This window comes from Xiphophorus maculatus, chromosome 14 (assembly GCF_002775205.1).
Source record: "Xiphophorus maculatus strain JP 163 A chromosome 14, X_maculatus-5.0-male, whole genome shotgun sequence".
In the NCBI taxonomy this organism is placed as follows: domain Eukaryota; kingdom Metazoa; phylum Chordata; class Actinopteri; order Cyprinodontiformes; family Poeciliidae; genus Xiphophorus; species Xiphophorus maculatus.
Window position 1 is genome coordinate 7,557,843 of NC_036456.1, and position 25,513 is coordinate 7,583,355.

The 25,513-nt window shown below is 40.5% G+C and overlaps 1 protein-coding gene across 1 annotated transcript in view; it reads left to right on the forward strand.

Moving 5' to 3' along the window:
- LOC102235418 (tumor necrosis factor ligand superfamily member 10-like) overlaps nucleotides 1-25,513 on the forward strand; it is a 70,433-nt gene that overhangs the window by 40,283 nt on the left and 4,637 nt on the right. The window contains exons 3-6 of the mRNA XM_005806417.3: nucleotides 22,111-22,147; nucleotides 22,237-22,338; nucleotides 24,383-24,546; nucleotides 25,383-25,493. Of these exons, the coding sequence (XP_005806474.2) occupies nucleotides 22,111-22,147; nucleotides 22,237-22,338; nucleotides 24,383-24,546; nucleotides 25,383-25,493 (414 nt within the window). The remainder of the gene's footprint in view (nucleotides 1-22,110; nucleotides 22,148-22,236; nucleotides 22,339-24,382; nucleotides 24,547-25,382; nucleotides 25,494-25,513) is intronic.

Genomic DNA, 25,513 nt, shown 5'->3' on the forward strand with positions numbered 1-25,513 from the left:
AGGACTCTTACTCGGTTTATCCTCGTACTGGCTGACGAATTTCATTCTGCCATCTTTTGGGTAGAAACTGCTTTTGTACAAAAGTATTCCATTTATTTTGCGTGCAGAAGCATTTGCAACTGCTAGCTGTCAATGTTGCGTAAGTACAGTGCTGACGGCAACAAGATTGTGTAGGGGGGATATCTACAAGAAGAGGTGATTCTGGCACTTTCTTGGACGCCCTGCAAACTTCTTCAGTACAACTAAACCATTTTACTTTAAGGTTCTTTCCCATGTCTTTGTTGTTGGTCGAGTTTGGTAACTTATTTGATACAATTATTTAATGTTTTACTTCAAAGCCAGCAGATTGAACTGACAGACTAGTTCAGTGGTTCCCAAAGTGGGGGGCGCGCCCCCTAGGGGTGTGCAGTGCCATTGCAGGGGGGTGGGGGGGCACGGGAAGCGGTATGGATGAATAAATAAAAGAAAACTGTTACACAAAAGTGTTTCACTGTAAAGATGGTTTGTAGTTTGTTTTGTTGCAACCTGAAGTGTGAAATAAACTTCAGTGGAGTTTGAAAACAAAATATGTGCATAGGTTTATGTCTGGTTGAACGATGTGTGTGCCCTGTAGATTTTTTGTTTTGTTTTTTGGGGGGGGGATTTTATTGTAATCCATAGGGGGGGAAATATTTGCGAACCACTGGTCTAGTTAGGTGCACAAGGTTGTACCTAATAATGTGGTGCTATTATTGAGCTGGGCCTCCTCTTGGCTCCAGAGGTCCATTAGTTCCTCAATAAGTTGTCAGAATCGTTCCTCAGAGATTTTGGTTCATATTGACATGACAATATCAGATGGTTGCTACAAATTTGTCAGAATGATGAGAATGATGAGAACCCCTCCATTCACCACCACCTGGAAGTGCTCTATTGGATTGAGATTTGGTGACTATAGATGCCACTGGTGTACAGTGTACTCACTGTCATGTTCAGAATCAATAAACGCTGTTTCTGGTGTGCAAGTAATTTCTAGCAAGTCTCCACATTTAGATGCCTAGGTGGATTAAATCATGGCTATGTGATTGGCTGATTTGCTTTTTGGGTCAACAAGCATTTGAATAATAAGCATGTGAATGTTTCTTCAAATAACCCGGTGCCAGAGTGAAGGGGGTTCTACACCGAGGTCTAGTTTTATATAGATTCTGTGAACTGATAAAATGTGCGGTGTGCTTGGACATCCAGACCTGCTGGCTTATGTTACTTACATAAAGTTAGAAAAAAAAAGAAAGAGAATAGAAAAGGCAGTAAAATAAAAGGAGAGAAAAAGTGGTAACATAAGATTGAGGGAAAATAAGCTAATAAAAGCTAGCGTTAAACACTTTTGGCTCAAAGCTGACTATATAAAATATGACTTTGCATATCCCTCAGCAGAGCACGCGCAGGCCATAAACATACCCGCAAGCTGCAGTTAGCAGTGAGCGATGATGTTGATGACTGTGATCATGTGACAAACGTGTGCGTGTGATGATGATGGACGAAGACGATGGTGGTGACGTGGGAGATGAGACTTGTTGCCGAATGTCGTAGACCACTGCTGCTGACGACGGTGAAGGGAAATACGTTGACAATCACAGATAGGGAAACAAAGAGACCCTTAGTGGAGAAACGGAGTGGAGGAATAACTGAAATGATTTCTGGAAAAGAAAATAAAGGAATGAAGAACGAGGGAAGTTTTCACCAAATCCGGTTGGGATGCAACAGATAGGAAATCCATGAGAGATGGAGAGGGGGAAAAAGTTAGAAAACTGGGGCAGAAGTAAAGAAAAAAGGGGTGGTTTGCTCATAGTTCAATTATGTACTTACTCAGCTATAAACATCCTATGTATAAGTAGTGAATGATCATGCTGGAGGCCTTGGTTTTAGTTTTTCACTTTGACCATCTGCCAGAAAAGGCGTCAGAGTTTCTGGTTTGTTTCTCCTTCACACGGAGGGGCTTGAAATCCCATCTGTGGTCGCGGCAACAAACTGTCTTCAGTCTTTTGCAACCCATGTGGTAACTTCAGTAAGACAATTTTGGTCTGGTTTTCATACAAAGCCGCCTTGAGGGGTTGGTGAAGATGACAGCTTTGGGCATCTCGACTTCTAACTATTTTTCTTGAAAGGTTTTTGGAAGTGGGGCTCCACATAATTGCCTCTTTGTGTTCCCGTTTCTCCCCCCTCAATTCAGCAAGGAGGCGATTTGGCCTCCAAAGTGGCTTTTAAAGGATAATTTTTCAGTGTGAAAAAAGGCATGTGGAGTAACATAATAGGAAATGAAGAGAAACTCAACTGATAGTATCAAAGATTTATGTGTGATTTGATTTTCTTTTTTTAAAAAGGTACATTTTCCTTTCTCAAAAATGCCAACTCTACTGTTAATTGAGTGCTTTAGGCAAGTCATATAGTGACTCACTCATTTGAACAAGGAACCCCCTCTACTTGCAAAAAATCATTCTCCTTTACATCAATTTAACTCTGCATTTAGCTACATGTTTAATACCATAATTTCCCTGATACTAATAGTAATTAATTTCTACTTATTCTGAACAATCCCACTTGCCTCTGGATTGTGAACTTTCACGGTGCCACACTTATTTTGCATTGGAAACAAACATGTCCAGCTCCATCAGTGAGTGCTGGGTGCCCTCATGGCTGTGTGCTCAGTCCCCTACTGTTTCCTCACCACACTGTAGTAAACATGAAGAAAGAATCTTTTGGCCAAATTCTACTTGCAATAGGATCTGTTTAGCTAGCATCCGGTTTAATTTGGGGTATAATTTGTGGGTCTTTCAGTCGAATGAGAGCCAAAAACCTTCAGAACACTGTAAAAGAATACAGCTGTTCTCGGTGGTGCGCGCTGAATCGGTCTCAACTGTCATCCCTTCTGGGCAAACACAAGCTCAAAGCCCAGCGGGAGGGAGAAATAGAGAAATGAGGATAAACAACCTGAACTGAAGCAGTCCAGTCTTTCAAACTCTCTCTTCCTTCTCCGTCTTCTCTTCTAAAGAGCAGCGTCACAGATACTCACCTGCTGAGAGGAGCGGCCAGCACAGCTGCTGTCACACTGTAGCTGGAGTGATGGATAGCTCGGGGATGCGGTTGAAAGGAACTAAATGTGGCAGGAATGCGTACAAGGTCTCACTCATATATGTATACTCTCCCTGGTTTTTGCTTCACTCTTCAACTTCTCTTTTCTTTTTCCTTTTTTTTTAGACCTGGCTGTTTCATTCCTGACAAAAACAAATTCCTTGGTGTATTTTAACAGCAGTGATAAGGGGTGATGTGAACATGCCTTGCTGCTATAGTGAGTGAGCAGCAATTACTTTGCTGGAGGAAGAATGTTGCCTCCTCTTCGTTCGGTTGAAAGGGTCACGGCCTTCACCCCTGAGCCGGTTCACCTTCAGCAGAGCAAAGGAATGGAATTTACCTTCTAAGTTTAGGGAGGCTGGGGTTAAACCAGGGTTAGAGTTCTCGAAGTTAAGCCAAACTGACCCTGGGGTCTGAAAATTAACCTAACAATGTTCATTGGTCTAGTTGTAGCTCTTTCAAATGGGACGTTTGCCCATTGAAGGAAAGCAAAACCGTATCATCCTTCACGTAAAAGATAATCTTTTAATGTTTTTTTTTTTGAGTTTCTTCCAAACCCAGTGGATGTCCCAGAGGACTTCCTGCCGAGTGATCCTGTCATTGTTTCAAGACAGATGTGTTTAGAAAATACTGAGAGGCAGCAAACAATGGGGGATGGTTTTCAGATCATATCAAAGCTGATGCACTGGATACATGGTTGCAAGTCTTCTATTATTCACCAATGTTTCATATATAACGACTTCTTTTGAATCTTTTGCAGCTTTCCTTTTCCGGATGCCCACAGCATGACTCTCACACCGCCATGATTCACCATGGGAACAGTGTGTTCGGTTATGCGCAGTCTTAGTTGTTTTGCATACGTATCTGTATAGTGTTTTGTATGTAGGTAGAAATGCTAATTTTTGCTCTGATTTAGCCAAAGCACCTTCTTTCAGATGCTTGCTGTGTGGCTTGCGGCAAACTCTAAACATGGCTTCTTATGGTTGTTCTCATCCCTGGTGTTTGGTCAGGGTAATGTTCTCTTAGGTTGCTTTCACACTAGCCCAGTTTAGTCCGCTTTAATCAAACTCTAGTTTGTTAGCCAAAAAAGTCAGTTTTTTGGGGGAAGTGTGAATGCGCAATCGATCTCTGACGTGGACCAAAAAGCGAACTCTGGTCTGCCTAAAAATCTAGGTTTTGGTTCAGTTGAAGTGAACTCTGGTGCAGTTCAAATGCATATGTGAATGCCAAGCGTACCAGAGAACGCACAAAAGGCAAGGCATTCTGGGTAGAGCCAATCTAAATAAATGTGGTAGAGGGAGAAATGACTCGTGGTCTTTTACCAAAGATAAATCGCTAAAATTTGACTCTACTTCATTTTTGTTTACATTTTGAGAGGAAGGAAGAAATTCCTTTTTTGGAGGTATTTATGTTGTTTCCTTCAGTGGTTCTTGGTGCAGCGCCACCACAGGTCAGAGGGGGGAACAGGTCTTTCAAAGGGTTTGGTTTGTTTGACACAATGCAGTGTGAAAGCAAACCGCACCAGATGAAAATGTAAGAAATGTTGCAACTTTGTTCCCCAATCAAACAATGTCTACCAGAATATCAGGTGTAAAAACACCCTTTGAAACCTCCAAGTTCTTCAGAAAACAGCTGGATAGTTCCTACATAGCACTTCCTTGCTTTGGATTGATTTAGGGGTATCCCAGTAAAAGGGACAGAGTACTAACGACTGCCACACACTTCAGAGTTTTAACTGTAAAATATAACTAAACCTTGTGTCCTTTTCATTCCATTTTACAGTTTTGCAACACTTTTTAAAGGTCTATTATATGGTGCAGGCAAAAGCTCTCATCAGCAGTATTGCCACGACGATGACAGAAAGCACTTTAAAAGCCCGCTAAGTGTCATGAGGTCAGAACCAAAATGGCTCATCAGTTCTTCTCTTATTTAAACCAACAAGCTTCTGGAGAGCGTATTAAAATGTGAAAAATTTACTTTTAACAGTCAGAGGCTGCAGATCAGACCCCATTCATCCATGCTTGCCAGCAGATAAGGGGTCTGCTGATGAGGATCATATGATGTCAAAAGGTTAGCCGACGTGTTTTCAAATAATCAGGTGCGGCAGAGACGCTCTGTTGGTCCCACCTCGTGTGTGTGTGTGTGTGTACGTGTGTGTGTGTGTGTGTAGCGGTGGCGTCGTATCACCAAATCTGGTCCCTCTCGCGAGTGGTGATGTCACAGCAAATACTTGGCTTTGGGTCCGCTGATGCAAAACAGGTGTTTAGAGATGGCTGGGCTGGGGGCGCGAACAGACAGTTTGCAGGTTTAAACTTTTTAAGAGGCTGCGCGCCGCATGCCACGTAGCGTTGGATTGCTCTCGCAATAAATCAGCGAGTTTCGTAACGCGGGGCAGAACTTTGAAGTCCAAATCAAGACCTCATACTCTGCGGGGCTTTTACCACGCCTAATTTAATTCGAGAAGCAAACAAAAATGAAGTGCCTCGTCCTCTTCTTGAGTTTGACCTGGCTCTTATCTTAATTTGATATCACTCTGAAAGAATCTGACTGGACTCATTCGTCTCTCCCTAGGCTTGATGTGTCTGGTGTATGAAAGGTCTCAGTGTTTCTCAAGTGTAACCGTTTGATATCGGTGCTAAAACTGATCTTTTACTCAACCCTGCGCCCCTTTTCTCCCGTAAAGTTTCCCCTTTAACTATGTCTGAATTTATCTGGTAGAAAAACGCAAATCTTCCACAACTTTCCATCTATGACATTGCGACGGAAGAAGCCGCAACGCATAAAAGTAGCAAAGTCAAAGTGTTTTTATTGAGCAACTGCGATAGAGAATGATGGGATACATTTTTCTAAGCTTCGTATCAATGATCAACATCACAGGGCTTGCTTAGATTTTAAATGAAAACATGTTTTTCTTCGAAACGCCCAGAACTTAATCTGATATTATTGTAAGGAGAAAGAGACCAACTGTTTCCCAAAATCCCCACAAAGTGTTTTCCGTCCAAATTGGATGAAGTTACTCATTTGCACTCTAAACTTAGTGGGGGGTTTTTATGTAGAAGTTTCAAAAGAATGCTCTTTGCCTCAGGGTTTAAGATTAAAACGGAAATAAATAATCTAGAAAAATAATCAGAAAAGGCAGTTTTACCGTTCTGGAATTACCCCGCATCAACGTTAAAAAAAAAAAAAAAAAAATTATGAATAGGATATTATTAATTCACAAGAGTCTAACGGAGGTTTCAGACACATGAGTCACATTTAATCATCGAGCATATGAGCTTTCTGCATCTTCAGGGGTTTTAAAGTTTGCTGAATTCTGTCGGCAAAATTTTGAGGCAGAAAGGACCCTTTGATTCACTCAGGCAACATCAAAGACTCCTGAATCAGCATTAGTCAGAGCGTTTTGCAAAGAAGCAGTGAGCTGTCACTATATTATCAGATCATTAGCTGCTTTGGTGAATGTTGCATCTGTTCTCAAGACATCAGACACAGCAAGCGAAATACCCAAAAGGGACAATTAGTACTTTCGCAATAGTCAGAGTAGCTTCAAGGCGAACAATAAGTCCAGGGTTTGATGTACCTTTATCTTCGGTCTTTTGATCCGCGCACTGCAACTCTTTGTTTATGCTCCAGCGGAGTCGCCGTGAAATTTTATAGACGGTATCTGGACCTACATGTAAGACAGTAAATACTCAGACAGAGTGGAGTCTGTGCAAAGTTTAGCTTCAGCTCGCAATAACAAAGCCTGGGAAATGTCTAATTCATCCCACATTCGCAATACGGTCCAACAGCTCAAAAATGCGCCGTTTTGTACATTTTGCAGTTTTGGTTGCCGCATGCTTGACTTTTTTCAGGTGACAAGTCGGGCAGGAAGCTTTATTCAGATCATGTTACAGCTGAAAAAGTTTTTAGGCCCTTGTACCCACATCCAGGTCAAGTTCCCCTTGGCCTGCCAAAATCCTAACAACTAACTATTTACAAAAAAAATGTCCGTGGGGATATGACATCTTGATATAATCATTCGTAAAATAGGGCAAAGTGTAACAGTAAATATATGGTACCATTGGTTCCCTACGTCTAACATTTGATTATGTCGAGGGTGTAGTTCGAAATGAAGCGTTGATGATGACGGAGACGGACACGGTGATGTCAAAACAACAAAACGTTTTTATGTTTCTTTCTGTCTTTGTGTCAGACCAGCAAACAGTTTTGTCTGATATTTGCGTCGAGCCAAATGAAACAAGCCGGGGGCCCCGAGGAGCACGTTCTTATCTTACCCTGCGCTCTAGTCGACTATTGAAAAGCAAATGTCAGTCACTGACATGCTGTTTATACACTCTCACACACACACTTTCACTGACATGCTGTTTATACACTCTCACACACACACTTTCCGGGTGGGGTGGTGGTCTGCAGCGTTGTTAGTGATTTTCAGCTGATAGGCAAACACAAAAGCCCTGTGTCTGGCACCGACCACCCTCTTTTCACTTTTTTCCTTCCATTCATCGTTCAGGCTAAGTTCCTGACCAGCAGCCTCCTCTAACATTCCTCCATCTTTTTTCTGGACCTCCTAACGCCGCAGCTCGGACAGCCAGCTTTTCCTTAGCATCAAAAACAACAGCACAAGAGACTTCTTGTGTTGTCACGACTGATGTATTAAACGCTCTCTTCCAGACTCATCTGTTGGGGAATTTCCCCGGCACATTCTCATCCCCCCACAGATGAACAACTGTCTAACGTTTTATATGTGTGCAGCATTGAGGCAGTCAGGTTTTTATGTAGCACGTGTTCGGCTTTAATTCGTGACGCATTACTTGGAGTCAAATGTGACTGGACTTCTCAGCCAAATATTTTTTTTAAAAAATGAAGGAAAATGCGTGATTTAGTTTCAGGGTTCAGTAAGTCTTTGTGAAAGTCTCCGTATCCAAGAAGCTTGTTTCTGTTTTGTTACTTTAAAACCAGAAATTACAACATATTCTACCTCGTATGTCATAAACCAACACAGTATAGCAAATAGTTGTAAAGAAATCAAAAGGTGGTTGTTAAAAAATGTATTGAAAATACAAACAATGATGTGCCCATTTGTGTTTAGCTCCCTATATTACGACACCTTTAGGTAACATTTTATTCAGCCATTTGCTTTTAGAAAGCAACTAATTTGATACTGATTTAAATTAGAGATGTGTGAGTCCACGATTTGATTCAGAAACAATTTCTGACTCAGAAATTGTTTTTAATTCAGAAAACATTTTTTCTATTCCAACCAGTCTAGAGATTCTGTTTAAATGTGGCTGACAAGAGGAAAAAAACTGTGAACATTTATTTTTAAAAATGTATAAGGTTCCATACTTTAAATATAAACTGATCAGATTTGACACAAATATAGGTTTGTGCAGTAAAATTGCGTAACTTAAATTACCAGTGTTAGGTTAGCTGAATTTCCCGGCTTTTTCTTAAATAATAGAAAATAACCAAAGAATTATTCAAAATTGAATTTTGCTAAAAAAAAAATTAAGCAGGCTAAAATACATTTTTGAGCATTTTGAATGGATTCAGAAGGACATGTCATTCTCTACAGAACAGAATTTCTTTTCTGCACTTCTAGTATAAATACAGCTGTCCTGTGAAGACTATTAGAGTAATAATAGTAAAAAAACAGGATCATGAAGGCCGACAAACACATCAGACAGATCAGAACAAGGTTTTCTGGTCAAATGCGATTAGAGTTCCCACCTTTCAGAAGTGAAAGTACGGGACGCCCGCCACGGCCCGAGTCGTCTGACTCTCATGGGGCAGGCTGCCCGCAGCAGGGGTATTCTTAATTTATTTATTTTTAAAGAAAAGCAATCAAATCCATATCCAAATTATTTATCAAGCAAATAAAAAAAACCCAGAAGTTCAGCCAAAGTGCTGTGCAAAATAAACAAATCAAGGAATAAAACCCAAACCTAAAACATTAAAAACATGCACACAAAATCAAACAAAGACGACAAAAACATGCTTTTACTCCAGTAGAAGTAAAAAGTAGCGGTCACAGAAATGACTTAAGCTTTTTTTTTTTCTCCGAAGAGTTTTTGCGGCGCTAGTGGCTCGTATTTTTTTGTACAGTAGGCAGACAGGAAGGAGGGTGAGGAGAGGGGGGAAGGCATGCGGTAAAGGTCGTCGGGACCGGGAGTCGAACCCGCGACGTCCGCGTCGAGGACTAAGGCCTCCAAACGTGGGGCGTGCAAATGTGTTGCTGTTCTTCTATTTTTGATTGATCACATAAAATAAATGTTGAACGTTTTGGTTGCAATGTGAAGAAATGTGGGTTAAGTTTGTTTTTTTTAATCACTGTACATGGTTTCATAGTTTGATTGTTGTTTTTTAAAATATGGTTTTGTGCCCATCTACTGTAGGTGTTCTCTGTTTCATGTTGCCAGTTCTTCTCCTTCATATTAGTTATTAAATCCTTCACTGAAGCAGCTGCTTGCTCTTTCACACATCCTTGATTATCTCAGTTCCCGCCTTGCTTTGTCTCCAGACAGTTCCAGGGGTTCGTTTCTTTTTGCTCCTTTCAGAGCCCAGGCACTGTGCTCTTCACAAGGCGCTTCAACCCTTTGGCTTTTTTTTTTTATCCAATTGATCCGTCATGGCAAACACTGAGAGTTTATGTCTTCCTCAGAGCATCCAGGTGATATAAAAGAAGTTAGAATTTGATGATTCGCCCCATATCCTCCCTCATAAAGCCCTATAAGGATGTGAAACCTCTGGGAAACGTTGTGTAGACCCTCCAACTCACCCCCACCACCCCCCCAGCATCTGCATATTTGTGCATGGAACATTTACAGTTCAAACACTGGTGTTGCGTCACAACTGGTCCGGTTTCCCCCCGCTCTCCATCTCTCTGGCTCCGAGCGCCAGTCCAAGAACTCAACAGTGTTTCTGTTGGTGCGTCTCGGCCCAACAGGATCTCTTTAAGAAAATAGTGCCGGCTTTGTTGAGGCCTTGACAATTCGGCGTGTTGGTGGCGACATCGTTTCTTCTTCTTGTTGATTGGGCTTTTATGAGGTTTCCTCCTGGGCTAGAATAAATTGTGTGCAGACCCCCCACCGCCACATCGGGGTCTTTTTCTTCTTTTTTTTTTAAGGCCCAAAACTCCTTGAGTACACGTGCTGTCTTGACCACATGGTCTCGGACTTTTATCTTTTGTCCTAGGATGTTTTCTTGGACCACAGATTTGATTTCCAGCTTTCCGTATGAGAAAAGTTGGCATAAATACAGCAGTGAGATAAAAGTCCAATAAAGTCATCACTCTGTAAGCAGAAAGAATGAATCACATTTGATGAATGAGGTAATTTTGACAAGCTAAACAAGGAGAGCTTGATCCTCACCACCTTGCAACCTTGAAGAGTCTCTCCGGATTTGCTTTTAATTTAAATGTTTTTGGGAGAACTGTGTGTGTGTGTTTTTTTTACTTCTGGAGATGATACACTCCAAAACCACAAGCTTTTGTTTTGACCTGCCAGATGCAGCAGATGGGCTCCAACTGCTGGACAACACTCTGGTTGGTAAATCTGTTTTGATTGTGTGTGCGAGTTGTTTTTTTTTTTTTTGATTATCTTTCATTATTTTTGCGCATCAGCTTGTAAATTTGCCAGTGCGCAAAGAACAGCGACGGAGTCAGAGCTTGTCGGTGCAGGAACAGAGCCTCCCAATAAACATGCTTGGAAAGCAGTTTATTGCTATATTTAGCGAAGGCTCGCCTTGGATGGGGACACTTAATGCCCCGTACATACACTTGGCATTGAGATAAAGTGTCCAACATGTTCTGAGCTGCAAGTGACAACAAATCTGGAGACTAATTTTAAACTAAATCCCAACAGACCGAACCCCTAGATCCAAACCGTCGCGGATCTCCAAGAGCGTGCCGAAGAAAAGTCGAATAAGCTTTGTAACTGTTGAACCGTAGCTCTGATTGTTCTACTATTACTGAACAACATGTGGATGACATGCGCTTCCACGAGTCCAGCAGCCAGTTAGGCAACGCTGAAACCAAGTGGAGAGAAAACGTGTCTGCTGACATGCTCTAGATTTAGGTGTTTTTCGGCAGAAAGAGAACAAGAGGGCGTGATATTACAAAATTTGCTGTGGTTTTATACACCAAAGCAGTTGAGTATGTTTAAGTGGACTCCCAATCAGTTTAAGATCAAAAAAGGATTTGTTTATGGATCAAATTAAAGTAAAAAAAAAAAAAAAAGCATGGAACCGGAGAACCTACGTGAAACACATACATGCTTTGGCAGAACATGCAAAATCCACACAGAAAGACCCGAAACAAGATTCATATCTGAGATCTGCTTTTTTAAGGCAACGATTTTAAATGGCCGATTGTACTAAATCAGCAGAGGAAAAAAATATTTGACGGTATGGTTGTGATTATTATTTCTGCTGTTTTTTCCCCACTATTGGTCCAATGAGAGCGCCTATAAATGTCTCTATATTTGATCAAATGATTGGATGCAGTTGTTGTATCTGGGAACCAAAAAAGAAATTAAAAGTATCAAACAAATTTTTATGATTTTTTTTTGTTTAGTGTTTAACTGCTCGATAATAAACTAGACACAGGATATTTCTGTGAACTGAACAATGTTTTCTGACCCCAAATGGGTCAGCAAGTCATTGTGGATTTGAAAGGTAAAAAAAAAAAAGAGTCTCACCTTTTTGCCTTATTACTAAATTATTAATGAAACTGTAGACTTTATGTTAGACCATTTGCCAAGTCTATAAAAATTAAAATGGAATATTCAGCAAAAGTTCTAATTTAAGGGTTTTATGTTTTTATGTTCTAATTTAAGGGTTTCATATTTCAATTTTAGATGACCTTCTTTAGTTAGCTATATATAATATACATATATTTATATATATATATACAGTATATATGCACTTTCTTTCCTAGACTAAGCACCGCCTTAGGCTAGCTACCTTAGCATTAGCAATAGCACTGATTGGTCGTGTAACTATATCTAACTCCTACAGAAAATATGTGATAAACAAACATAAACTTAGTTTCAAACGAAGCGTTGACACTACATTGTAAGAAGCACAGTGTAACTTTGTGCATTCACAAAGTTTCCATTCAATAGAGAAGTGAAGAGCTGCCAGTTTATTAATGTTGCACACCTGAACGTATGTTGATTTAAACTAACTTTCAACCGTAGGCTTTGGCCAGAGACCAGTTTTATTACTATTGAATCCAGAGGTCCTCTGTAATTGCATGTTCAATCTAACAATTATGTTGTCTTACTTGTTTCACTCCTAACATTTGACCAAATATGGGTTTTGAAGCCCACATAACTTAACATTGGAATAATTATGCTGCTGATTCACACGCTGTTTACCAGCCAGATGAATTCAGGCTCCTTTTGCCTCACATGAACGGGGGCTCGTCTGTTTTTCCTGTAGCGGAGCCCTGGGGAAGAGTTTGTTTCGTCTTACCCGTCACTCCCATAACGAACTGACAAGGCCGAAGTTCTGACTGAAACCAGCAAAACCACGGAGAACCCGGGAAGGGAGATACGGGGATGCCTTGGCTGTGTTTACATGCATGGAACGTTCTGCCTTAAGCTCTTCTTTAAAAACACACACAGTTCTCACACATGGCTGGTTTTCTCCCTGTAAAATTCAGATTTGTTTTCTTGGGGGTTTTTTAAACAAAAGAGTCCATTAAAACACTATAAAAACACAACATTTTACCAAGTATTTTTGTCCAGTTTTTAGTGCAAGTATCTTAATACACTTGAAACCAACATAAAGCTTGTTTAAGTGAATAATTCCTTTATATTGATACAAAAAAAAGTACTAGCTTATTTCACTTGTAACGAAACATTTGTCCTATGTTTTTCATTAATATCAAGGACTTAAAACAAGCTTCTATGTTAAGTTAGTTTTGTCTCATTTCAAGTGTACTAAGATATTTGCCCTAGAAACGAGGCAAAAGACTCTTGTCAATACAGAAACAACTCGCCAAACACTTGGTAAGATTTTGTGTTTTTGCAGTGAGTAAATAATATATTACCTTTGTATTTGTTCGTGTTGTTTTCTTGGGAAATGAAACTTAGACTGAGACCTTTGACCTTGCCCCTGACCTGAACTGATGCTGTTTATGTCCTTACCGGTCGTAAGTGTGTTGTAAAAGACAATAAAGCCGATAGAAAAAAGATAAACGGTGAAAATGTGAAGAGAAAAAACGTGTATGTATGCTTTACGCATTGAAATACATTAAGACAACACAGAAACTACTCACCAAAGCACATGCAGGGCGGTAACTCTATAGCATCTGCAGTGCTTTAATGGGAAACCGACAAAGTGGGCAAGCAAACTGACTTAATTACCTGGCCAAACCGAAGTTTAAATGTCGACCTAACTCTATTTTCTGTCTCAGTAAATTCAACCACTTCCTTAAGCAGCAGCAGGAAACTCCCTCGGTAAACAGGTCAGCTATCAGAGGCTGGCATCGAGCGAGGCACTGGGGCATTACCTGTCATAAAAAAACGTAAAAACAAAACTTTTCCTCTGTGCTTTTCAGAGATAAAGTGCTTCTGAGCAGGGCTGCAAAGCCGCCAAATCACAGTCAGATGACCAGAGGAATGTATTTTCAGAGTAAGGAATAATAAAAAGCATCTAGGATCCTACACTCAACTGTATAGTTGAGTGCAGTGGAATTAAATTAAAATACCCCTATGGCAAGATTTTCCTTTTATTTTCCCGCTCTCTAAAGGTTGAGATTCACTTTTGACATCTCAATAAAAAACATTCTCTGGATTTTTTTTCCCCCAGAGAAGATAACTTATGAAGATAAGTTGTGGCATCAAAAGTCTGGAAACCAGGTGTGGATGAACGTGAAATCCAAAGAACACCAGTGAAAGATTGAATTTCTGGGAAATATCTAAAATATGCTACATGGTGGGCCAGGAAGTCCTGAGAAGGTCAGACTGGTTTTAGATTTTTGTTGAATCTTGCCTCCTGATTACCGTGGGATTTAAGTGTTTTGTTTTGTCATCATCGAAAACGTTCGAAAACGCTAACAGGGCATAGTTTTCAGATTGTTTTTAGATTTTGTGCGTACTTTTTAAGCAGAATTTAATGTGTCAGCGAAAATCTCATACTGAAAAACAAAACAAAGTGTGTCCCTAGATCAATCGCCAGTGACAATGGGCCATTTTTGTACCATTCCTGAATTGTATTTCTTAATATAATCAAGACTATGCGGCAAGACTTGGAACGTTTTGCATAGTTCTGTAAAAGGATAGCACAGAAACATGGGCCCAACAACTCTTAGAGCGCACAAGACTGAAAGAAAAGACAAAACTAACTACAAACATGGAAAACGATGAGAATCAGATGTTGAAGTGAACATGAAAAGACTTAAAATCATTCCGGCTGGACAGAAAATTGAGGGTAGCGAGCTACGGAGACTGGCAAAGAGAGCACAGCGTGGGCACAATTCATGCTAACCATCTTGTAAAACGAATGAGGGGGTGTTTTCATGTGTGTGTGTGTGTCAGACTTGTTTTGTTGATTAGATGTAGCGTTTAACATCTGGGCTCAGAGCTGCAGCTCATCCACGCTGGCACAGAATCAGTTGGAGGATTTGTTCAGTCGGAGTTGTTGCTTCTTGGTGACTTCGGGTCACAAGGACAAAAAGCTTCAGGAGGGAAATCCAGACCGGGCTTTTTTTGCTGGCTAGTTTCTGAGTATGTCTGTGCCTTTGTCTTCAGAGACATTTTGTGAGTAAACAAATGAAGATTGAAACGCTAAATTCTTACTCTATCAGTTCAATTCAATAGCACATTCTTTTGTAATAATAGTGTATTTGACGCTCAGATGTGTGATGCACATTGTGACTGTTTTTGCAGAAAGAATATAAAGAGTTGAGTTTTTTTATAGACCTCTGATTTAGTGGCTTCTATCTTTGTAAAGGTGCATTCACACCAGTCCGGTTTAGTCGAACTCTAGTTCATTTGCCTAGAAATTATTTGTTTGTGGGAGAGGTGTGAATGCACAATCAAACTCTAATGCGGGTCAAAAAAGCAAACTCTGGTCCACCTAAACACCTCGGTTGTGGTTCGGCTGAAGTGAACTCTGGTGCAGATACCGCTCCACAAGCAGGAAGTGGACCATAACTCTAGGCATTCTGGGTAAATGCAACCAAAGCAAACGCAAGAGTCTAGCACTAGTGGGAGAAAGCGCTTGAGGTCTTTTGCCAAAGACAATGAAGAAATCCTACGACTGCTAAAATCTGAACAAGAAAAATGTGCTGGGATCCAAGTGTACACGCAGTTTGATGCATCTGGGTTTCTTTCTGTGTACGCACTTTTGATTGATTCAAACAAGATTTTCTTTTCTCGGAAATCTACAGATGTCTTTGTACACAAGGTTCTTTGTGAATTTGGTCCTTATTTCTCAGTTGGCCAACAAATTAATGCTGAAAGTTGGCTTTACAGCCCTTTAATTAGACACAGCAAACCTTATAAGATCACTCTTTTATGGGGATTATCATTTTGAAGTCAGATTTCTGGTTTGGCTTTGAATGAGATTTAATAATAAAGGAAAACAGGCCATTGTCAGGAAGACTGGCTTTTAATGAAGACATGTTTGGGTCGCGTTAAGGCAAATATGCCAGAAACCCTTAATAGCAGACATGTGTAATGACTTATGTTTCTAAGTAGGCCAGGTATTTGAAACAGAACCGCTTCATTTTTCTCAACATGACCAAAAATAATAATAATAAACTTACTATAGTTTTTTTAAAAAGACAAACGTGTGCATTTTCTTTCTCGGACTATTTGTGTTACCAATTGGAGTCCCTTGTTTAATCTTGAACTAAGCTTTATTAGACTCACAAACATGGAGATACTGGTTGAGATTTTCTCCTGGACTCGACTCTCTCTCAGACAGTGAGGAATGAGTTGCCTCTCAGACCAGATTAGAGCTGATAAGAACTTGTCACAGTAGCACAAATATACTCTCCAACACGCACACACACAGACACACTTCCAGCTCAGGCCTGTCCATGCGTATTAAAGTATTGGGTTGCAGCTACTGCTAATCTGCAGAAGAAAAAAAAGCCCTCCTTCATGTGCATACTTGCCCGTCTTTCACTCTTCGTCTTTTTCGACTCTCAATCCTCTCTTTCAGTCAGGCGGGATCTTTGCTTTTTTCATACTTCCCCCACCTGACTCTTCTCTGTGTTTTCCCAACTTTTGCGAACCTCATTCCACTTCTCTTATTCCCCATAATTGTCCGTCATCTTTTGCTTTCGACTCTCCTCTCCATTCCCATTGACTAATGACTTTTGACCCATTTGTTCTGCAAAGTTTCCAGCACCATTTCCAAACTTGTTTACCACATGAAACCAGTGGAAATGGTGCTTTCTATTCAGCATGTTTTTCCTAATTAAGAAAATACTACATTGTATTCTGATGAAATGGCAAAATAACCCCTTTGGGGATCAGACTTACACTTTTTAATCTGACTTTTGCATAGTTTTCTATGAAGAGATAAACGTATTAATGTCTGGACGTATTGCTGTGGTGGACGGTGTCGAACATTAACTGCCCGATCTGAAACAGATGGTCTTATAGAGCTGTAGCATTCATAACTTAGTCCAGCAACACAAGACATAATGTTTTAACGATGACTTTAATTTTTTGTTGCTGTGCTGACTTTTAAACTAAAAACAGAAGCAGGAAGCCGTCTCCAACTGTCTGATGGGGAACTATGATCCTTAACCAAGCAAAGGAGCCTTAATCTCCATTGCTTGGTTAAGGACAAGTATAGGAACTACAGGTGCTTGATCAGAATTTGTTAACAATTTTTAGGTTTTGTAAGACCGTCCAAGTTTCCAATCTTGCCTGGTACTCCCTGCAAGTTTTAAAACATATTGTCTGATTTTCAAAACTTGAGACGCCACACAAACGACAATAAAAATATCTAAGGTGTAACCGGTTTGGTCACAGTGTGCGGTACGTCCACACAACACGACCAACATGCCACACACAAAGAGATTTAAATCACCAACATTCAGATGTCAGACGGAAAAACTCACCAAATGTGAGTTCAGAGTAAACAAACATGGCTGACTGGGAAGAAGCAATAGTTTGTAGACTACATTTAACAGAGAAAACAACGATACAAAGATGTCTCCTACATCAACCGGACTTTCTGGTCCGCCTCTGCAGTTCTATGTTCTGTGTATTTTTAATTCTCCATTTGCATTTTCGACACCTAGATTTCTGTTTGGCTAAACCTGTTGATGCATATTTACACATACAAGGAATCATATTGGTAACAGTTTAAAATCTAGAGATTAGGAGTTTTGCTTATTTGCGTAATAAAACCCAGATTTTTATCGTGTGTGTGTGTTATATTTAAATTAACGATCTGTACTCAATTTAGAATCAGCTTGATAGCAAAAATGTTTTATTTTTCATTGTAATTGTAAATATACACAGGAAGTAAAGAGCTTATTCCCTTCCACACACACTTTATATTTGCTTGTAAAGTAAGTTTATGGACAAGTGTTTGTTTTTTTTCCCTTCAGACTCCCTGATGTTTTTTCACTACAAAAAATATCCTCAAAAGAAGTTAAAAGATATAAGAAACAAGATGTTTTTCCCATGTTAGAAGTGAAAGAACCTACCAGTGAAAGTAGTACTTTTTAATCAATATTCAGGAATTACTGACTTAAAACCAGCTCATGTAGCTTCCTGAAAAGTTACTTGTATGTTAGTTTCGTCTCAATTCAAGTGTTTTAACAACAAACTAGAGCAAAATTACTTGATACTTGGTTCTTTACATGCTTTTGGACAAAGCGTGTAAAGAAAAATCTATTTTTATCCGTTTGTTATCCGAAAGAAAGTAAACGAGGAGAGTTCAGGGCTTATTTGTTGCTATTACTGCAGCTGGAAAACCATTTAGACTGCCCCAAACCCTACAGTTACATGAACACACACACGCACACAACCGTTGCCTGGTGTTACTCTATCCAACTTGCCCCCACTAAAGGTCGCATAGGCAGTAAACTCTAACTTTGAGGGTAGACACATCAGAGGCTACCCGCTGATTTATTTGACTCAAAATGGAGCCCCCTAACGAGGGCAGAGGTGTAGCATTTCACTTTAAAACACTGTGACAGCCGATCATGCGCTCATTAGGACTGGGAACGCAAAGGAAAAACTAACTAATGAAAAACTTTGTGGATAAAATAAACCCTGGCACATTTCAAATGTATGGGACAGATTTGGGTTTAGCCGAGTCGCGCGTTAGCAGTTTCCAAATGGAAATATTGTTGTTGACAGTTTTCAACATGTTCTCTACTTCAGGGTTTTACTGAGAGAAATTCTTTCTCCCAGTTTTTTTGTTTTTTAACATTTTGTGCGCCTAAGGGCAAAACATTAACCAGGTTTGGTTTAATTTTAAGTATATATATATATATATATACTGTATATAGACATGACAACAAAACTGGGTCCACAATTCAGTAAAGGGCTTAAACTTAGATCAGTTAGAAAATCTGTCATTCTTAACCTCTGACTAATCTGGATTAATAACTAACTTTTAAACTGCAAGTTCATCTCGTTTTTTGTTAGGTTTTTCACATTTACAGTGAAAATTCTGGAAAATAGCTACTTTAACATATTTATTTTTGCTTCAACCTCCTAAATCCCAATCATCTGCTTTTTGTCGAAAACCCCTCACCGAAAACACGTGGTAAGCTTTGGTAACTACAGCTCCATTGTTTGCCGTTTATGCTCCTTGGAAGTCGACTTTTCCCTGATTTCAACCTTAACTTCACGAAAGGTAAAGAAAAGAAAAATTCTGTTTTCCGACAAGTTCCCCGAGTCTGTCTATACGAGCACTAAACTCAGATCTACGTGTACAAGACAAGATTTAGCAAACAAGCAAAATTAAGAGTCAAAACACTGCAAATGTGCATTTGCTTTACGTCAGAAGACATGGAGGAAGAAGAAGAAAGAGATGTATGCGGCATGGCAGCTGTGTTTCGGGTTTAGTTCTCCGTCTGGTCTCGGCGCAGGATGACATTCATTGTAAACTTTGCACCGCATTTCCGTTTGCTGAAGCTGTATCCCCGAGGAATCAGAGTAAAGGCTCTCAGATTTCCACTTTATAGGGGTTAAGCGGTGCAAGCAACTCTTTCCTGATGAAGGGAATTTTAATAATTAGCTGGCGAACGTCTAGAGAAGTCGATTATTCGGTGGACATTTCTCATTCCACTTGAATTATCAGTGAATAATGACTTCAGCCTGTGACCAAAAGACAGATGGTGAAAACTATTTATCCTGCGTTCGTCGACCTTAAATCACCAGGGGAGACGATGCCGAGCCCGACCCGCCGATTTATTGGGATTTTATCACATCTTGTCCTCTTCTGAGAATAATAACTGTGAGGGATTCAGGTGTGTTTGCGCCGTAGTTCAAACATTTCAGCTCGTTCCTCTCCCGTCGGACGCCATTTGGTCTGATTTGTCTAAACCAGGATCCTGCTTGGAGCGACACGCTTCATCAGAAATTCTTTAAAAATAATATGTGTATATTTTTAAAGAAGAGACATTGAATTGCGGCTTTGTCAGAGTGATATATTCTATTAGTTTAAGACCAGAGCTTATAAATTTGTGTCAGCCGTTAATCCGGAACATGCTTCAGGCTGTTCACACTCCATCAAAAGTATCAAAATGTTAACGCAGCGGCTGAAATAGCAACAGAAAGAGGGAGCGATGGAATTTTAAGCACCTCTGATAGCTTCCTCTGTGAGCCTTTTACCTTTACACACAGCCGACATTTTGATCTTCTATTTTGAAAACACCGTTTTAGGGTCACCTGAAGGGTTGCCGCTCCTACAAGATTCCCCTCCCGTTTAGTTGCAGCCAGATGCAGGGCAGAAAATCTGTTGGCAATTTTCTTGTCTTGAAGTGTGTGTGTGGGAGTAATTTTCCTCTTTCGGGGACATATGGAAGCCGAGACCGGCACGCTACGCGTAGCGAGACGAGCCACAGCGGCGGATTAGACACCATTTACTCTCCGCCGTGTTTTCCTCAGAGCGTATAGGGCATACACCAAGAGGTGAGGGGGGAGATGTCGGGGTAGCTTCATTTACTGAAATACCCCAAACCCCCTGGCCTTTAGCAATCACATTCAATTTACAGGTTCAGCTGGGTGCATGGCGTGGGGGAAAAAAACTGAGGCCAAGAAAAACACATCGCCTTCATAGCACGAGGCAAAGCGAAGCACATATTTAGGATTTTGTGTTTTGCTCTGCAAATTAATTAGGGAGAAGTGAAACAGCCGGGATTCGGTTGCTCGCTCCGGGGTGTCGGAGGGGAACCGCGTGACTACGATCGGAGTGAGGCAGGAAAACGGAGAGAAAGGCCATAAAAAGTTATCTTGGAAAGAACAACAACAACAAAAAAAACAACATGGAAGAATAAGGAGAATCAAAAGGACGAGCTACCAAGCGAAAACGATTATGTCTTTTAAGGCGAAGTGAAACGAGGACACACCTTATTGTGTGAAAGGGTTGGAATGATCCAGTGTGTGAGAATAGACAGCCGGTCCGTGTGTACACATCCATCAAGGGACGCAGGATGTAGAGCAGAGACGGGATGAAAGGAGGAGAGGAGGGATAGTTTGTATGATGTTAAGTTATGATTCATCCTACGGTTTCTGTGATTTACTCACTGATGCCGAGAATAGCATTAGCAAACTTTTGTTCCAGAAAAATAAAAAGCTTTTAATCACCATTTAAGTGAATATCAGTATGTCATGTAGACCATTTTGTAGTTAGATATAAGTGTTTTGGGGGGGGCAATTAAAGCTACAGAATGTAATTTTCACAAAAATATGTTTTTTTACAACTTTGTTAAAAGTTTCACTATGTAATATATATGTGTAATATGAAACAGATAATCAGTGAAAAGACCGAGCTCCTTCCAGTGCTAGTGTTCCCATCTGCTGAAATGTATCGCTCCTGGTCAAAAACAATAAATCAGAGCCAGGAGGAAGGTCTTAGTGCTGTCAATCATCCTTGTGTATCTGATGCTAAATCAGATAATGGCGGAGAATCAATGTACCTTTCCAGGAAACTGTTTGTCCGCCATCATCAGTGGCCGTGCTAACTAGCATTAGCATTCACAACATGCTACCTTGTGTGGAACTAGCTGTAGCCTAGAGGAGAGCAAGGGGGAGGGTGTGAACAGTGTGTGCACAAGGATGATTGACAGCGCTGAGACCCTCCCACCGACTCTGATTGGTTGTTTCTACTTAGTACTCAGAGAAGGGAGAGGAGCTTGAGTTTTTCACAGATTATTATCCGTCTCATATGAAACTGTCGTGACGGTGACATTTTTAACAAACGTAAAAAAGTTACTTTTTTTTACTAAAGTTACATACCGCAACTTAAATTAGTTAAGGATAAACTGAGAAACATCCAACGCACTGATATTATTTATGCTTTCAGTACTTTCTACTTTAATTATCTTTACATATTGTCCTTTAGAAGTAAGTAGTTTGCTCTAAATTAAAGTACAATGGAAAAATCCTAACCTTTACCTAAAACTAAGGATGTTTCTATAATGTGGTTTTTGTTCCCAATGTCGATCTTGAGGTTTTTTTTAAGAATACGCAACTTCTGAAAACCAGTTCCAGTAAAGTTATAGACAAAAGCAGCGAAATGAATAGATCAGCAGTTTGCCAGCGAGATTAAACTTGTACATTCGTATACTTTGCAAGAAAACAGATGTGATACAATCAGTTATTTGAGGTTTTCTTGCTTATGTTACTCCCTTCAAAGTAACCTCCTCTGGATGTTCGATCATGGCCTGACGGCTGTGTAAAACACTTGTGTTCTGCTTTTATTAACTGGAAATGTTTGAGGGAAAAAAAACCGTATAGAATATTTATTGTCATTCGTGGCATTTTTGTTGATCTTAGTGTTCTCATCTTCTTTCAGGTGACGGAGAACATCATCTCCAAACAAACCTTCATTGGTGAGCATCTCTCTCTCTTGCACACACCCTATTATTCATCCTCAGCATTCTTTCCTAAGCTTCCCTCGGTTTTCTCTTCTCCCTAACAGAGGCGAGAACAATGCCTCGCTCTTTCAACAACTCAAAGTTCATGAGCTCCGTGGCCCAGAGGCCGTCTGCCCACCTGACTCTTCGGGACACCAGCTCTCAAGGTGAGACGGGGGAATGAAAGTCACCCAGGATTCTCCGTTTAAGCAATGGTGGAAACAGCGAAGACGCTGAACACAATTTCCTCTCTGCCAACAAATGTCTGTTCAAATGATGCTAAGGTCTGATCTGAACGAAACACCATGTTGAATTGGTTTACAGGAATACAAATCCCAGCAGAACTTTGTCAAAACCCATTAGCAATCTCGCTTTTAACGACGAACAGTGGGGAAGACGCTTCACAGGAGCAGCTGTTGTTCATGCTAACTCGCACGGATTGCATTAAATGTTCTTTAAATCATCTTTACTTTCATATCTATGTCTGCTCTCCAGGATAAACATCTGTGTTTTTGGATTTTCCAATTTTCCCAGCTCAGATTTGGTTTAAACAAGTCCTTCAAAAGCCCCGATTTCATTCGAAACAGCTGAAATCCTGTTTCTTTTGCAATTCAGAACCATCTGAAGAGGAATACAATTGCTCAACCCGTCAGTTATTTCATGGTCAGCATCCAGCAGGATGGCACTCAAAATCACTTAACGGAGACATTAACTAGGAATGAATTATAGATTATAAATGATGAATAAACAACTGTTTGTGTTGTTAAAAAAATACTTTGCAGTTGGACTTTGTCTTTCATCTGCCTGTTATCCAGACTTTGGCATTTCATCTGAAACTGGCGTGCAAATTGAAGGGTGTTAACAATCTGGCAAAGGCTGCATGATGTTGTTTCCACTGAGCTGACAAAGGGCAAGGAATGTATAAGTGTTTGTGGGCTTGTGGGCGTGTGTTGGTGTGTGTGTGTGTGTGTGTGTGTGTGTGTAAGGGAAAGAGGACGAGAGGGTGAGGTTCACACATTCAGCCTGGATTTCTCATAAGGAAGTTCAGCGGTGCGACACACACAGAGGAAAGTCCTCTGATGATGTAGAGCAGTGGTGCCCAAAGTCGGTCCTCGAGGGCCGGCCTCCTGCATGTTTTAGTTCTCTCCCTGGTTTAACCACCTGGATCAAATGATGACTCGTTAGAAGGCCTAAGAAGAACATTGACACACTGAAAAGGTTGTTGGTACCACCAGGGAGAGAACTAAAACATGCAGGATGCCGGCCCTCGAGGACCGACTTTGGGGACCCCTGATGTAGAGGAAGCTTTTATCCTACAACTGTCGAGAAAAACCGAAGCATGTTAGCTTAGCTGCCCTACTGCTGTTCATAAATTCACCTTACGTGAGCCAGTGTTGTTTCTATTTAGCTGGAGAAAGGTGTGGCACAACCAGGTATTGATTTGTTCTATGAATCTACTGCACATTTCAACGGGTTCATCGTCACCTGGTGACACTGTCACAGAGCTGGGTATCATCTGCATAGATGATAACTAATCTTGTTATTACTTTTTATAATCTGAGCTACAGGCTAAACTCATTTGTATTTCCTGTTCTCTATTTGGGCTTTTGTTTACATAAGAGAGCTGGAACAGTCAATATGACTCAACAATAATAAGGAAGATAATAATCCAGAACTGTACCGTCTAGAGTCATTAAAGTTGTAATTACAGAAGAGCAGCAGTGAAAATATGGCAGAACACATGGATACATTCTCCTTATGATTTAGGCCAATATAAAGCTTGACATTAAAACCATTTTTGACTTCAACTGAAATAATGTGCTCCCATTTCAAATTATGTGCCTAAAAGTCAGCATGAGATGTCAGAAAATGTTATCCAGATTATATACAATTACAAAGTAGCTTAACATGCATAAACACTAAAACATTTAGTGTTTATTGAAGAATTAGAGTTGCGTAAAAAGTCACATAAGTCTGCACTGTTACACTTTTCCTACCATTAAAAACAGACAAATTCTAATTCTTCATGAAAGTCGTTTGAATCGGACAGCTGCCACCTTTGGTCACGCACCTTACCTCATTACTGCTTCGCCTTTACATTCTGCCTTATTAGACTCCTGTAGACGCTGTTGAGCTTTTGTCAATTTTTAGTACAATCCATCTTGCTGAGAATCTGCAGTATTTCAATACTTTTCTAATGTGTACTCGCAGGGTTCTCTCCCTATCCGATTCCCACAGCAAACCTCCACCAGTCCTGTCGCCATGTGGTCCGCTCGTGGGCCAATCAGAGCTTTGGCGCTCACCTGCACAACATGACACTGACCAATGGGAGGCTGCGAGTGCCTCAAGACGGGCGGTACTACTTGTACTCACAGGTGATAATTCTCATCAGACTGGCTCAAACGAGAGAGAAAGGTTAAAGGGGCAGTATTATGTAAAATCAACTCTTTTTTTTAGCTTTACATCATGTTATATTGTTACTCCCTCATCAAAAACATTCCTGGAGTGTTGATTGATTCTTTCATGCATGTTTAAGAAATCCTTTAATCGCCATGGCAACCATTCAGCTGTGCAAAATGCCTGGGTGGACCTAGCTCCGCCTACCAATACGAAGCCCCTCCTTAAAGTTGCAGTTGACAGAGTATCCGTCCCCTGCAACTCCCCCACTCAACCCCTTCAGACTAGCCAGCAGCAATTAGCAAACCGGTGGAACTGCGGATCTGCTGATTTGATCATACAAGCTACTTCTCAGTACAACGCTTGTAAAAACGTTGCCAAAGGGTTAACAGAGGAGCCATGTTGTGATGACTTCCTGAAGATGGAGTTTCAGAAAGAGAAGGAGTTTCTTAAAGAGACAGAGGCCCAATTTCAAGGTGTTAAATTACAAAGTAAAATTTCTTTTAATTCTTATTTGGTATATACAACTTTTTTGTTGTATATATCAACATAAAAGTGACATAACTACTTAATTTTTGCTATAAAATAGCACTATGTGCCTGGAAAATACATAATACTGCCTCTTTGAAAGAAAACCACAGCTTTACTGGTCCTAAATGCTCACTTGAAAAACTCAACTTTTGTAGCAATAGAAAAGATCCTTGACTAGTGAAAGTTCTTAAAAAGCAGGGGAGCTAAGTAACCGTGACTTTTCAATAAGAACAAAGACGCTATGCACCGGTCATAATCATCCTTTGCTCCTGGTTACTTCCAGGTATATTTTCGGTATCCGTCTCCAGCAGCCAGTGACGGGGACCAGCGCAGCGTCAGCCACCAGCTGGTGCAGTGCGTCTACAAGAAAACCTCCTACCCAAGCCCGATACAGGTATGCCGTCAGGTTTTCTC